General features: G+C 33.9%; 1 protein-coding gene across 1 annotated transcript in view; it reads left to right on the top strand.

Annotated features, from left to right (window-relative positions):
- CCDC178 (coiled-coil domain containing 178) overlaps nucleotides 1–14,778 on the top strand; it is a 360,636-nt gene that overhangs the window by 314,592 nt on the left and 31,266 nt on the right. The window contains exon 19 of the mRNA XM_027127538.1: nucleotides 10,464–10,598. Coding sequence (XP_026983339.1) covers nucleotides 10,464–10,598 — 135 coding nt within the window. The remainder of the gene's footprint in view (nucleotides 1–10,463; nucleotides 10,599–14,778) is intronic.

Raw genomic sequence — 14,778 nt, 5'->3', positions numbered from 1 at the left:
TCTCATGTCATCAGAGTTTTTCATGTATTAGCAGAGTTCCAAATACAGAATCTTGAAATTTATTATTATTTATATAATTAGAGTAATAGAGTAGCCCTTTATTAATTTCCTTAAAGGCCAGCTCCAGATTTGGAATGCATGTTTTATTTTTCTTAAGTATACCTAAGCAGTTGACAAAGAGATTTCCAGAAATGAGCTACGTGATCTTTAACACCAGTCTGTGGAACAGATTTGATAATAAAGAAATATCCCATTACTTTTGAGATTTGTATATTGTACATGTGCCGCTTGGTAACTGAAAACTCTAAAAAGATCAGTATTAACTGGGTTTTGTAGATCTGTCATTCCTGCCGTGCCAAAAATCTGTGGAGTAGTTTGTAATTGCCATTGTTTGGTTTATTACAATAAAGAGAACTGATAGGGCTTATGCTATTTGCCTTGTGAGCTGCACTTCATATCAGTCTGTTGCATTAAAATTGCATGCACATATCTTTGCTTATCAGTTTTATTTATGTGTCAGAAATAGAAAAAGGCAGTATGCTTTCAGTATATGGAACCTTATAACAAGCAGGTCAGAAATTATAATCATTATTTTAATAGTCTCGTGCAAATGTATGACTATATGTCTATTTCTATTAATCACCTAAAATATGTTCCTATAGAAAAATACTGTTATTTCCTTTATCATGCTTTGTCAAAGCTTTAAGTATGATTTTAATTGGATTACCTAAGGTACAAATGCAAATCTGCAGAATATAGGATTTTTTTCTCTTCTTTGTCAAATACACATCATTTTTTCTTAGAGCTGCTTCTACAGTTGGACTGTTTGACTATGTTTATAGGTAAGAAACACAAGGAGATTATCTGAAATGCTTTAATTTTCTCCCACAGTAAAAAATCTTCCTAATATTTCTACTCTTAGGCTGCAGGCTTCTCACCTATGAAATTCTCAAGCTCACTAGCAGTCACATCAGATGTACTATGAAATTTTCAGATACCTGTGGTGAGTTAATTCATGCATACACAGATACTTCCTTCAGAAATCCGGTAACCTCTAACAAATGTCACACATCGCCAGCACCACACCCTCACGCCCAGTTCCCACCCCAGTGTACTGGGAATTGATTTTTGCTTCAAGAATGTGGAATGTTCCACACCTCTCATATTTGTCCTACATGTTGCATTGATGAGGGTTGTTTATTGCAGTGATTCTATTAATTTCCTGTTTGAATGGTGCATCTAATGGATTTTTCTTGTGTATGCAGAAAAATTCTGTGTTCTTTTAAACTACCATCCAGTTTTTCTAAGGATATTTTTCTTCCAAAAAGTATAAGTGAGGTATTGTTTAAGGATCTGTCTCATATAGTCAAATCTTCAGCAGTTGCATTGAAAACATGTCCAATAATGGACAAATCATTATTCATAGATAAAGAACTTTGCTGTCCATGAGTTATTGGTCCTGCCAAGTATTACCTTTGTATTTCAAGGGACTTCTGTGTTTTCAGTACTGACTGGTCTTTGTTTCCTGGCAAAACAATTTATAGTTCATTTTCAGATAACTATACATATGGTATTTGTATTTTAATTAAAAAGACTGTTGTTATGTCTGATTCTTATAAGCAGAAATTCATTATAAGGACATTTCTCATTTCCTTGAAATGTTCCCTTCCTTTTTTGCAGGGTTCCTAAATTGCAAAAGCCAGTTAAATTATGTCTTTGGGGAGTTAATTTTTGGCACCATATGTCTCTAAAAATGAGTTAATTTTATCTAAAGCATGTTTGCAATGATATTTATGTTCTGTAATGCACAGAGAGCAATTTAAGGAATCTTCTTAAAGAAAAAACACACTAGTCTACTATTGTTCCAACAGAGTAACATACAATGTATGTATAAGCTTACAAAAAAATTCTGTTTATTTAGATTAATATGTTGTTAATATCTGTTTTGCCTTTTAAAACTTTCACTTAGCAAAGTGTCTTCATGATATCAACGTGGCTGACATGAAAATGTTATTGCCATTATTCTTATTAGGGATCCAATCTCATGATTTGATAATTTTAGAAAATTTAAATCACACACACAAAAAGTCAGTTGTCTGAGGACTAATTTGACTTTCTCCAAAGCGCCATTAATCAGTTTATGTATCCTTATACTTTTTCAAATGGATGTACCACCAATCCTCCTCTAATTCTAGCAAATTCAAATTCTCATGAAAATAGTTTATGTACGTCTTCTAATTTAGTAGGAAATAAGTTATAAGGTTACTCTTCAACAACTGTATTAAATATGTGAGCAGTGTGGAGAAAAACACCAAAATTTTTAGCAATTTATGAAGTGTCTAGAAGTAGTAATACTTTCCTTATTGATGTAAACTCAAATATTTTGGGTAGTTCTTTTATTATGGGTAAGATCACGTCTAGGAGATACATAACAAAAATCTTGTATTACAAAAAAAACACAAAACTCTTGTATGTTAGCAGATGGTCAAGTGTAATAGGATACTTTTTTAAAAACCCAGATTATAATAAATTATCTAAAAGTAATTCCAAGTCATAATATATAGAGGATACCTTTCTTACAGAGATGTCAGCTTAGCCTATGGGCTTTTTTTTAATGAAACAATTAAATATACAGTAAGTTACAGAGTTATGTGTAAGCTATAAGTGTTAATGACAAATGACATAAAGGCTAATGACAAATTTTTGTGTACCTTTACCAGTTTTGTAAATCTTGACACTTGACATATTTGCTTTGGATGATTAAACCAATATAGATAGATGCACTCAAAACCCTCTATCTGCCTGTTCCTAATATTCTTTTCCTCCTTCTTTCTCCGAGTTAGCCGCTAGCCTTTTTTTTAGTGTTTATCATTTCATCTGTGTTTTTAATACTATGCTTATATAGTAATTAATTTAAAATAACTATTAGTTTTCTTTTTATTTATATAAGTATTGTACTATATATATCACTTACAATTTTAGTATATTTATTTTAAATGCTAGGATTTAGGGCAGGAACATGCCACAATATATTTTTTCATTACCCAAGTGTAGACAGATTGTTTCCAAATTTTCATTACTGCAACTAATGCTATAAATGAATGTTAATTTGTTTCCTTGAGAACATATTATGACTGTTTCAAAAGGAATATCTCTCAGACTTCAGCATGTGTTACATCACTTGTAGAGCTTGTTAAAACATCAATTGCTGGGCACCAGAAATTTCTAATTCAGTGGGTCTGAATGGCTGTTTTCCTAACAAGCTCTGGGGTGATACTGATCCTTCTGGTCTTGAGAACCGCTGTTCTAGAATTTGTAGATTTAAGTACAATTTCTGGATCAAAGGAAAAATATGTCTGCAACTTCAATATGTAATGGCAAATTGCTCTTTAAAGTCTTTGTATCAAATTATAAACAAATTTGAACAGTATATGAATGTTCAGGTTTTTTTCACATCTTTACCAACAATTGGTGTAGACTGCTGGGTTTTTTTTAATAATTGCCAATCTGATGAGTGTGAAGTATATATATTTGTACTCCATTAGAGGTTGAACATGTTTTCAAGTGTTTATAGACCAAATAACTCTCCTTTTCGGTGTATTGCCTATTTGTATCATTTGCCCATTTTTCTGGTGCGTTTGTATTGTTTCTTTTATTGATTTCTAGGGGCCCTTTCTATGTTAAAGAAATTAATCCTTGTCAGCTGTGTTATTAATATTTTCTCTAAGCCTGTGGCTTATTTTGTTAGTTTAAGTTTTTTAAAAAATTTGAATGTAATTAAATTTGTCAATTCTTTCCATTAGAATTTATTATTTTAATATTTAGTTTAAAAAATCCTTCCCCTTCTGAAAGTCATAAAGTTAGTCTGTCGTAGTTTCATACAAAAATCTTAGAGTTTAGCTTTCCTTATTTTAATCTACCTTGTTTTTATTAGTTTATATCATGAGTTAAGGATCTAATTTTGTGTTGGGTCCTTGTATAGGGTAAACAAATTATGCCATCCTTTCTCCACTGATTTAAATGCTATCTTTGTCATATTTCAAATTTCTGTATTTTATATGAGTGTCTGTGCTGTTCAGCTCTCTTTTCTGATCAACCATTGTTTATCCCTTCCAATGCTGATACTGCTTTTGGTTCCTACAGCTTTGTGACAAGTTTTATATATGGCATGGCAAATTCCTTGAGCTTATTCTCCTATTTCACAATTGTCTTAGGTGTTCCCAGTCCTTTGTTCTTCCATATGAATTTTAGATCAAGTTTCATGGGCCCCAATGAGATTGTAGACTACTTTGTGAAAAGTTGACATGCATGACCATGATTCTCTCTTCCAGTATGTGGACATGTTACATCCCTCCATTTATTCAGTCCTTATTTTATATTTTTCAAAAATGTTTTTTAATTTTCTCTATAAAACCTACATATTCTTTAACAGATTAAAACCTAGGTATCTTACATTTTACATTGTGATTATGAATGGGATTTTTAAATTACAATTCAAATTTGGTTATAACTAATTTTTTTTAATGTTACTGATTTTTTTCAATGCTACTCTTGCAGGAAAAATGTTCCTAAACTCTCATTACCTCCTATCATTGGTTTGTAGAGTTTCTTAAATTTTCTCTGTAGATATTCTTCCTCTTATACCTATCCTTTTTTCTTTCATTTTCTTATTGCTTTGGCCAGTAAAATTTTAAACAGAGGTATTGATTCCTGATATCCTTACTTATTTTTCCTTGACATTCATGGGAATGTTTCCAAAGTATCTCTACTTCATAAACTGTCTGTTGGAAGTTTTTGGTTTATACCCTTTATCAGGTTAAAGAAATTTTCTCTGTTCCTTGCTAGTTTGCCACGATAAGTTTTTCATTGTTGATTGTTTTTGTTCAGTGTTGATTCATATCAACATCTTTTGGGAATGATTTTTTTTCTCTACTATATTGATGTAGTACATGAAAATATTTGTGGATAATGAAACATTTTTAAATTTCTGGAATTATTAAATTATAGTTCCTCTGTACTGTCTTCAATTAAAATGATGAGCTCCTGGATGATACAAACCATTCCACCAATCAATAAGTATTTATTGGCACTTCCTTGGTGGCACAGTGGTTAAGAATCTGCCTGCTAATGCAGGGGACACGGATTCGAGCCCTAATCGGGAAGATCCCACATGCCACGGAGCAATTAAGCCCATGCGCCACAACTACTGAGCCTGTGCTCTAGAGCCCGCGAGCCACAACTACTGAGCTCACGAACCACAACTACTGAAGCCCACATGCCTAGAGCCCATGCTTCACAAGAGAAGCCACTGTGATGAGAAGCCTGCGCACCTCAATGAAGAGCAGCCCCCACTCGCTGCAACTAGAGAAAACCCACGCACAGCAACAAAGACCCAACTCAGCCAAAAATAAACTAATTAATTAATTTTTTTAAAAGTACTTTATAAAAAAATAAGTATTTATTAACCTCTTATTACTAATAAATTAGTTTCAGTCTTAAACCAAGCAACAAATTAAGAGAGTACTTTTACTTTGCACTCAGAAAATACGGATGGTAAGTTATTTCCTTGCTAGGCAAAGAGAAAGAAGAGAAGGAGAGTTAAGAACCTATTGTTAGACCAATCACAAGCACTGAAATTGAAATTGTGATTAAAAATCTTCCAACAAACAAAAGCCCAAGACCAGATGGCTCAACAGGTGAATTCTATCAAACATTTAGAGAAGAGCTAACACCTATGCTTCTCAAACTCTTCCAAAATATAGCAGAGGGAGGAACACTCCCAAACTCATTCTACAAGGCCACCATCACCCTGATACCAAAACCAGACAGATGTCACAAAGAAAGAAAACTACAGACCAATATCACTGATAAACATAGATACAAGAACCTATTGTTAACTATTTTTGCATAACAAATTGTGCCAAAACGGAGCAGCTTAAACCGATAAACATTCACTTTCTCAAGAAGCCACAGCTGTGTGTGTGTGTGTGTGTGTGTGTGTGTGTGTGTGTGTGTTTCTTGGAAGTAGCACACTATCTTCTGCCATATTCGGTTCAGTATAAGAGAGTCACTAAGGCCAGCCCATACTCAAAGGGAAGAGAATTCTGCTTAATTTCTTAAAGGGAAGAACTATCAAATAATTTGAGGGCATATTTTTAAAATCACGCTTATGTATACTTTGTTTTCTCTGATATTAAATAACAAATACTTCAACACTACTTCACTCTTTTCACAGTGTGTCCCAACTGTCCCCTTTGGGTTAGGCACAGCAAGGCTTTACTTTATTCTCTTGTCCTCCATAATGAAAACAAGACCATTTTATGCTCCAGCCTAGCCCTGGAAAATATCTGAAAAGGTGGTGCTTTGAAATTTCTAATTCTGTACTAAGAACATGAGAATGGTATAAGATGATATTTTGCTGCGGACTTGATTATGGCTAGTCCTAATTATTTTGAAACGTGTAACTGGAATATCAAATAGTGTTATTTTATTCTTAGCATATTGTGATTTACACGCATGTAAACCCACTTAATTAGAGGTTTTGTGTGTTGTAATATATGCATTATAACATTTAATATTAAAGCCAGGTTTCTGTGATACGTAGGAGTTAGCAGATGTCATGAATTTATGTCGGCAAAGTAACTTGGATTAAAGACAGAATCCATATAATATAGTGTATTAAAACAAGAAAATGGAGACTCTCTCATTCTTGTGACAATATTCATTTATTCTGTTTTACTGTCAAAGCGTATCAAGCTTTAAAATGTTAATACATTTCAAGAGCCTAATCAAATTTAATCAGAAGGTATTTTTACCAAATGTAGAAACGTATACTGTACATTGTATGCAGTGCTCACAAGTGTACATTATATATAATGCTCACACTGACACAAGATCGCCAGCTGTATCTCAATACACCATGTCAAAATGGACATTGACTAGTTTTCCTCTTCATGAATAAGTACGTAAAGAAGTATCAATGAATTCCATCTTTGGGCTTCCTTCAGCAAAGAGCTCACAAAGCAAGTATTAGAACCAAGCTTACCAAGTGTGCTACAGATTCAAACCAGTCAGAAACCATTGTCAGAAAACTCTTCCTCCCTTTTTGCCATTTTAAATGGCTCAGAGTACATACCAGCTGTTTCCTGATTCCACTTTCCTGAAGTGAGGAAGATCCTCATTTCCCCTTTTTCTTAACAAAATGGAGGGCAGTGAAGTTGGGAATCTTTTTCCAAAATGACTCCCCCTGCTCTAACATTGCTCCTCCCAACCAGTGTGTTTATGTCCCTCTCTGTCTTTTTTTTTTTTTTTTTTAACATCTTTATTGGGGTATAATTGCTTTACAATCGTGTGTTAGTTTCTGCTTTATAACAAAGTGAATCAGTTATACATATGTTCCCATATCTCTTCCCTCTTGCATCTCCCTCCCTCCCACCCTCCCTATCCCACCCCTCCAGGTGGTCACAAAGCACCGAGCTGATCTCCCTGTGCTATGCGGCTGCTTCCCACTAGCTATCTACCTTACTTTTGGTAGTGTATATATGTCCATGCCTCTCTCTCGCTCTGTGATACAGAGTGAATTAAGTCAGAAAGAGAAAGACAAATACCGTATGCTAACACATATATATGGACTTTAAGGGGAAAAAAATGTCATGAAGAACCTAGGGGTAAGACAGGAATAAAGACACAGACCTACTAGAGAACGGACTTGAGGATATGGGGAGGGGGAAGGGTGAGCTGTCTCTGTACTTTTTTGTTTCTCTACCACTTGCTTCCTCATCCCACCTCACCTTCCCTAAAATCTGAGTGAGAGGGCAGGAATGTAATCGTTCCAGGAAATGATTATGCTTCAGGAATGTAATCATTGGGATGTTTCATTCCAGAAACACTGGGTTAATTGAAGTCGAAGAGATCAAAAACCACTTCAGTTACTTTGGTTCCAACCTAAATTCAGCATCCAGTTGAAGGATTTTTCCACTCATAACTTAACTCTCTCTCTCTAATTTCCCCTTTCTATATTTTTATGAGTCTTGCATTTACTTGGTTTATTTTTCTCTTCTTCCTTTAATTCGTAAGTTCCTGAACGTCTTATTCACTTATTCACTTTTGACACTAAAATTTTACCAGTTCACTTTGAGTTAATATCAATAAGTATTTATTGAGTGATCACTGTCTCCTGACATCTTATAATTGGGCTTTTATCATAACCACTTTCCTAAGAGAGTTGTCTTCATGACCAACTCTTAAATTAACTGTAGTCCTGGGTTCTTAAATATTTTCCCATATATATTGTTGATCATCTTATTGTCTTTAATGTGCATCTGTATACGTGTACATGTGACTTTTATTGGATTCTGATTCTTCTCTTTAAGAATGCCTTCAGTTATTCTCTTTCCTGGTTTCTCTTTTTCTAGAGGCTTATTAGCTATAGATTTTTTTTAAGTTTTTTGAGATATTACTCTTTCTTAGTTGATACATTAGGAACTTTTCTACTTAAGTAGCTTCAGTTAACACTTAAAGATGAACTAAGGCCTTTGTGGCTACCTCAAGCTAGAACACAGAAAAGTGAATAAACTTGACTTACTGTATACAGCAGTTTCTCCTCATTTAAGATGTGGGTGTGGGAAATATTATCATCCAATTCACTTTGGTTGATGAGCTCCCACTTGTAAAACCTTCCACACATTGAAGAATGTCCACTTGTAAAAAAAATTATCTTCACTTTTAGGAATTCTACTAGAACTCATCTTCCTCTCATTTGCCTTTTGTCATATTTGTGTATATCATAATAAAAATATAATGCTTCGAGTAAAGTGTTCTATTGTCTTAATGAATATGTCAAGATACAGCACACCCTCCCCCTATTGGCTGTCAGAGCTGGCAGAAAATTTTTTAATATTATATTAAAATATTTTATTTAAATAAATATTAAAATATTACAGAAAAAAAATATTGACAGATTTTCCTCTTCAAAAAGTGATTTACTGTTTAATTCATTAGCCTAAATTATCTGAAATGCCCATAAACTAATTTCAGGTAATGTATTTCGGCATTTAGTAAGCTGAAATATCTACAGTTTCAAGGTTATTTTTTCATCCTAAGTTAACCAATTAACCAAGAATAGAGGCTTTATTTCTCTGTGTGTTTACATAGATACCTATGTGTTGCTCATTTCAATGCATAATGAAGATAATGATGGTAAACAATTCACATGCAACACCAGGTAGCTATTTTAAAAATGGTTACTTTTAAGTAAACTGTGTATTGAAATATGCATACAGAAGAGTCCACAAGTCACATGTGCACTGTTTGATGAAGTTTTGCAAAGGATCCCTTAAATGTAACCAGTACCCAAAACAATAAGTAGAACATAAAATAGCCTCTCTAATGTGACATGTTTTTATTCTGTTACGAAGAAATATTCGATCTGAAATTTTTTGGTGTTTATCTTTTCATTCTGCAAAATACAGCTAAAAACAAATCAACATAAACAATTATCCACATTACCAAAAAATAAAAGCAGTTTCAGTTACAGAATATATTATGGGAAAAAGATTTTAATACAGTTTTTTCCATTAATTTTTATGAAGCTTATTTCTTTGAAAATAACCTAATTATAACAATTCCGTATGGTACAGCTATGCTAACTGTTGAAGTACAAATGTATATTGCCTTGGTAACACTTCTACTGTGTTTTTTGTTTGTTTGGTTGGTTTTAGATTAAAGTTCCAAAAGACAGAGAAATTTCTCACAGGAGAAATCTTTCTTTCTGTGTTTAGATTTCATATTTAAATTGTCACTTCTAAACGTCGTGTCCACTGTACTTTAGTGCAGTGAGATATTCCTATGTCACATAGTCAGAGGGAGGTGGATTAATAGGGAGTTCGAGCTGGAAAGTTCTTCCCTGTTATTGTTCTCCCTCAGCAGTTGGTGGCTAAGTTAATTCTCTTTAGTTTTGTCATGCTCTAAAGCACACATTGCCAAACCCTGGTAAGGGTTTATGAAGAAAAAAAGAAGCGATGGTGTCCATCAAAGTCTCAAAGTTGCATTTTTAAACTTTGGCTTGACCTGATGTGCCATTCAAAAAAGGTTCGAAAGATTATTTTTTAAAGAAAGGTTCAATATGTCCCGAGGCTATCGGTTTTGAGTTAAACTGGGTGAAGTAGAAATATTTTACTCATCAGCTTTGCAGTCACAGAGTTTGCCTCAGCTAGAACAAAACTGCTGAGGCATTTAGAGAAAATTAACCCCCCATCCTGGCGGCCAGATGTGACTGGTTTCTGATGAATGCACATGAGTGGGCTGAAAAATCAAGAGACTGTGAAATTCCTGTCAGGCCCGTACAGTGCAGAATGGGCTATTGACTGCTTTCTATATTTCCCTCCATCATTCTTCTTCAACACTGCCATTAATTTCCTCTCCTACTCTGACTTGTGTTTTTTCCCCCTCCCTCTTCCCTTTAGTTCTGTCAGCTGCAAAGAAGGATACACAAGTTGTGGCAGAAGCACTTCGAGCTGGTGGTCCTCTACAGCCGTATGAGGCTGGCCAAGTTCCAGACAGACTCTCAAGAGAGTATTCAAAACATATTAGCTGTGCAGGTAGGTGATTGCAGGGAAGTGGGAAAGATCATTCTGATCTAGATTGAAAAGCAAATGATGGGTAGTGTGATGAAGCATTAAAACCATATCCCATCAGAGTTTTATAAATTTTTAACCTCTTTAATAAACTGGAATTGCATGAAGGATGAATTCAGTAAGTTAGCATATACACCATGCATACATACTTTGGGGGAAAAGGGAGACTGAACTTCTTGCTCACAAACCTCAGAACGGGTTTTTATAAATACATTTGATATAAGTATATATTTTCCAGTCTTCAGGCTTTGTAGATGTCATCCGGCTGTTTAAAAGATACTGTCAGCAGTTGCCTTGTGTTGCTTTTGTGTGAAATCTACTTCAGTGAAAATGACACTGATGTTTATTTTATTTAACTGTTTTCTTTCCCCTTCTGTTTTTGCGAGAGGCTTGTCCTCCCAAGCAGATTTGGAGATGACTTTATTTAAAAAATGAGCAATTAGGGATAAGAATATAACAGTGGTTCCAGATGCGTGTGAAATTTTACTATTTGTGTCTATAAAAACTTTTAATGGATCAGTTGTCCTTATTTTAAGAGTCTATTTTAGAAACCCATATTAACTATTTGAACACTATTATTTGAAAACTACTTACATTTTTAAATGAATATTTTGCTATTTGAAATGTTACATATGTATAAAATATAACCTCCCAAAGGAAAACATCCATCACCTGTTCTATCAAAAAAAAAAAAAAGAACTACCTCTTCTATAAAAAACAAAAATAATATCACCATAAAAAAACATAATTTTTATTAACTTGCGGTATTAGCAATGCATGCTGAAACTAAGCAAACCAAATTCTTTTCTAAATATTTTAATTACATGTGCACGTCATGATGCTTTTACCACAATTAAAGAAAGGATGTTGCAAAGCACTTCCAAAGCTATTTCAAATTTCATTTTTACGTGTGGCTGTTTTTGCTATTTTCTTCTGAGGGTATATATATATAGATATGTAGATATATATCCTATATATAAAGTATATGTGCACTTTAACAAGTATAGTTACAAATACTTTATATATATGCTTCATATACATACTTTAATAAAGTATATTATATAAAGTATATTTATTTAAGGATTCTGTTGATAATGGATTAAAAAAAATTTTAATAATAGGAGAACTTTTAAGTTTTGAAAATGTAGTGCTTAAAATATGTAGGTTTAATAGAAATTTATATGTGAACTTGAGTATAAACTATAACTGCAGTATTTTAGAAGTCAGGAGCATATTTTTTTCCTTAGAAATGTTCGTTAACATTTAGTACATTAAAAATTAGAGTGGCTGTAACCCATGGTTTTCTTTTAAATATTCAAAGGTAAACTTCATGTTCTAATTACTGTCTTGGAAAAATCCTATATTTCTTGCCCAACTGTAAACATTCTTAAAAATCTTTCAAATGATAAATTCTCTTTGTGAATTAGGGTATATTTTGAAATATTGAAAACGTCAATAGAAACTTTTTGAATATGGGTAAAATGAATTCTCAATCCATAATCTTCAATAGTCCTTATTCTAATTTTTCATTAGAAATTCTTTACCAAACTTGATTTTAAATTACTTATTTTTATGGTTTTCACGTACCAGCTGAAGTGAAAGGATAGAAATGATTGTACAGTATCGAAAATTCAACTCCTCAACACTTAGAGATACAGCAGCAAGGCTGGATCATATTTGGGGAACTTGAGGAGCATAACTTAGTGGATTCTTTTCTTATCTACTGGAGAGACCTTCCATTTAGAAGATTTCAATTTTGGCTTTTAATCAAATTTTGAAAATATAATTTTCAGGATCTTGCCATAAAACTATAGAAACATGTGAAATCCTCTGGGTTAAGTCAAGTCCAAACCCCTCAACATGGTACACAATGCCCAACTCCTGCTAACCTTGCCAGCTTCATCCATCTCCACACAAGTTCCTTCAGTCAATTGCAGTCACTCCAAAATTCCTACTAATCATGACACCTTCTATTCAACTCCTTCTTCCACTCCTGTGCTTATATTCTCCCCTCTTTCTGCAATACTATTGCTTACCTTCCTGTTAAAGAACACCTGACTCAAATCAAACATCTCCTCTGCAAAATCCTTCCCGAGTGCTTCACCCACCTTCCTCTACCAGATGAATTAATTAAGATCTTCCTTGACCTCCTACTGTACTCTGTGCATACCACCATACCACAGTGGTATTTTCAGCAGCTAACACTTCCTACTTGTTGGTAAGGTCCCCTTCCTGGAGGATTCTAAACTCCCTTGGGACTTTATACCATCAGTGAAATTAGCTCAATTCTTGTTCTGTTTTTAAGGGTGTATGGTAGCAAGGCCACTAAGGGAATCTCAAAGTATTCCATGCCCGTATTGTTTTCACTTATTATATCCAGTCTTTAAAAAGAAAAACATTGCATTGTAAATCAACTCTACTCAAATAAAAATTAATTAAAAAAGAAAAAAGAAAAGAAAAAGAAAAACATGGTAGAGTGATTTAATATGTTACCAGAGTGAGTCTGCAGGCGTCAATCTCTACAGTTTGACTCAACATGACTAAAAATTGCTTAACAAACCAGATGCCATTGCTCTCTATGTTTATGATTCAGTAGCATGTCCACTTTGGGCAATCTAATGTTTTATATTTTGAAGGTAGTATTATAATGATGCCATGAGATATTAGTGAACTATTTGCTGAGAAAATCATCTGATGAACCTTCTGAAAAATAAATGGTATATAACTGATATTGAGCAAAAAGCAATTCAAAATAAATGTTGAGCAGAAAAAGGAGACTGTATCATCCTTGGGCTTGGAGGAATTCCTTGCCAGACCATCAAAAAGCATAATTGGCAGCTCTGCAGATGGCAGAAAACCAGGTGGGCCAGATAAGCTTTTGAATTACATGATCAAGCAGGAAGCAATAAAATGAACTATATTCTGGAACGAGGAATCAGTATATTTAACTTTGCAGCCATTTATGTCAATATCTGTGTAGGGATTTTAGTTCACAGCAATTTTAATATAAGCCAAAGTGAACTACTACAAACTTAGAACCAATGCCACGTTCCAGCTCTAGCAAGCACATAAGACTTCTTGACTCTGACCATGTACAGTATATTTGACAGTCCTAAGCTCACATCTGAGCCCCTATAAAGTAAGTACTGTTATTTCATTTTAACATCATTATTTTTCTCTTTGTATTTTTAATGTATTTAATGCTGTGAGATTTAATACCTCTTTGACATCTTATTTAGAAAAAAGACTCATTGTTAACTCATCATTTAAGTGAAAAAATGTGATACAGCTACAGCATGTTAATGTGATCTTATCCTGCATTAAGCACAAGTGTTTTCTCTGGTTAAAGATGATACTCCCATTGCACTTTTTTCAAAAGTTGAGTACATCTGCAGTATTTTATACAGATTTGGAAAGCATAGTTTAAGGGCCATATTGATTTACTTGAGAGCATCAATTTAAGAGAGATGAGGAATATATAAAATTTAGAATGCTTAATTATAGAAGGAAAAGACTTTGTCCCAGACATCTAAATGACCACCAAATGAAGGTCAACACATGAATATTTTGATGAGCTCTAGAGGGCAACATCTAGACCAATGATGGAAGAGTTTGGAAAGTGGGTTTGGGCTCAATAGGAATACATTTTCTAACAGGTGATGCTGTCCAGATATGCACTGCTGATACTCAAGCAGACGTTACTGCAGTGGTTGAGGGAAAGCAAATGGTCTAAGAGTCAGCCAGAGAGCACCTCCTCAGGCAGGGCTTCTCCTGGAATGCTCTCCTGACCTCCTTACACAACATCTATGTGTGTCTGTACCTCTTCACCCACTAGAATGTGAGCCTTCTCAGTGGAAAACATGTCTTATTTGTTCATCTTTATCTCACTGGCACCAGCTATAGTTCTCAAAACATAATAAGTACTCAAAAATAATTGGTGAGTGAATTTATTATTAAGTGAATTGGTTTATTAAGATTGAATGTGGTAACCTCAAAGGCTCTCTACAGCTCTTGGTGCCTACAGTTTTGTAGTTAATAAACAAAAAGCTTTGCCAGGAATTTTGATGGCACAGAGGTAAGGTATTTAATCATTTCTCACACACACACACACACACACACACACACACACACACACACACACACA

Source organism: Aethalodelphis obliquidens, unplaced genomic scaffold (assembly GCF_003676395.1).
Source record: "Aethalodelphis obliquidens isolate GAN/ISIS:26980383/991018 unplaced genomic scaffold, ASM367639v1 scaffold32, whole genome shotgun sequence".
Lineage (NCBI taxonomy): Eukaryota > Metazoa > Chordata > Mammalia > Artiodactyla > Delphinidae > Aethalodelphis > Aethalodelphis obliquidens.
Note: the sequence above shows the minus strand (reverse complement) of the source record. Positions and strands in the feature narration are given on the sequence as shown.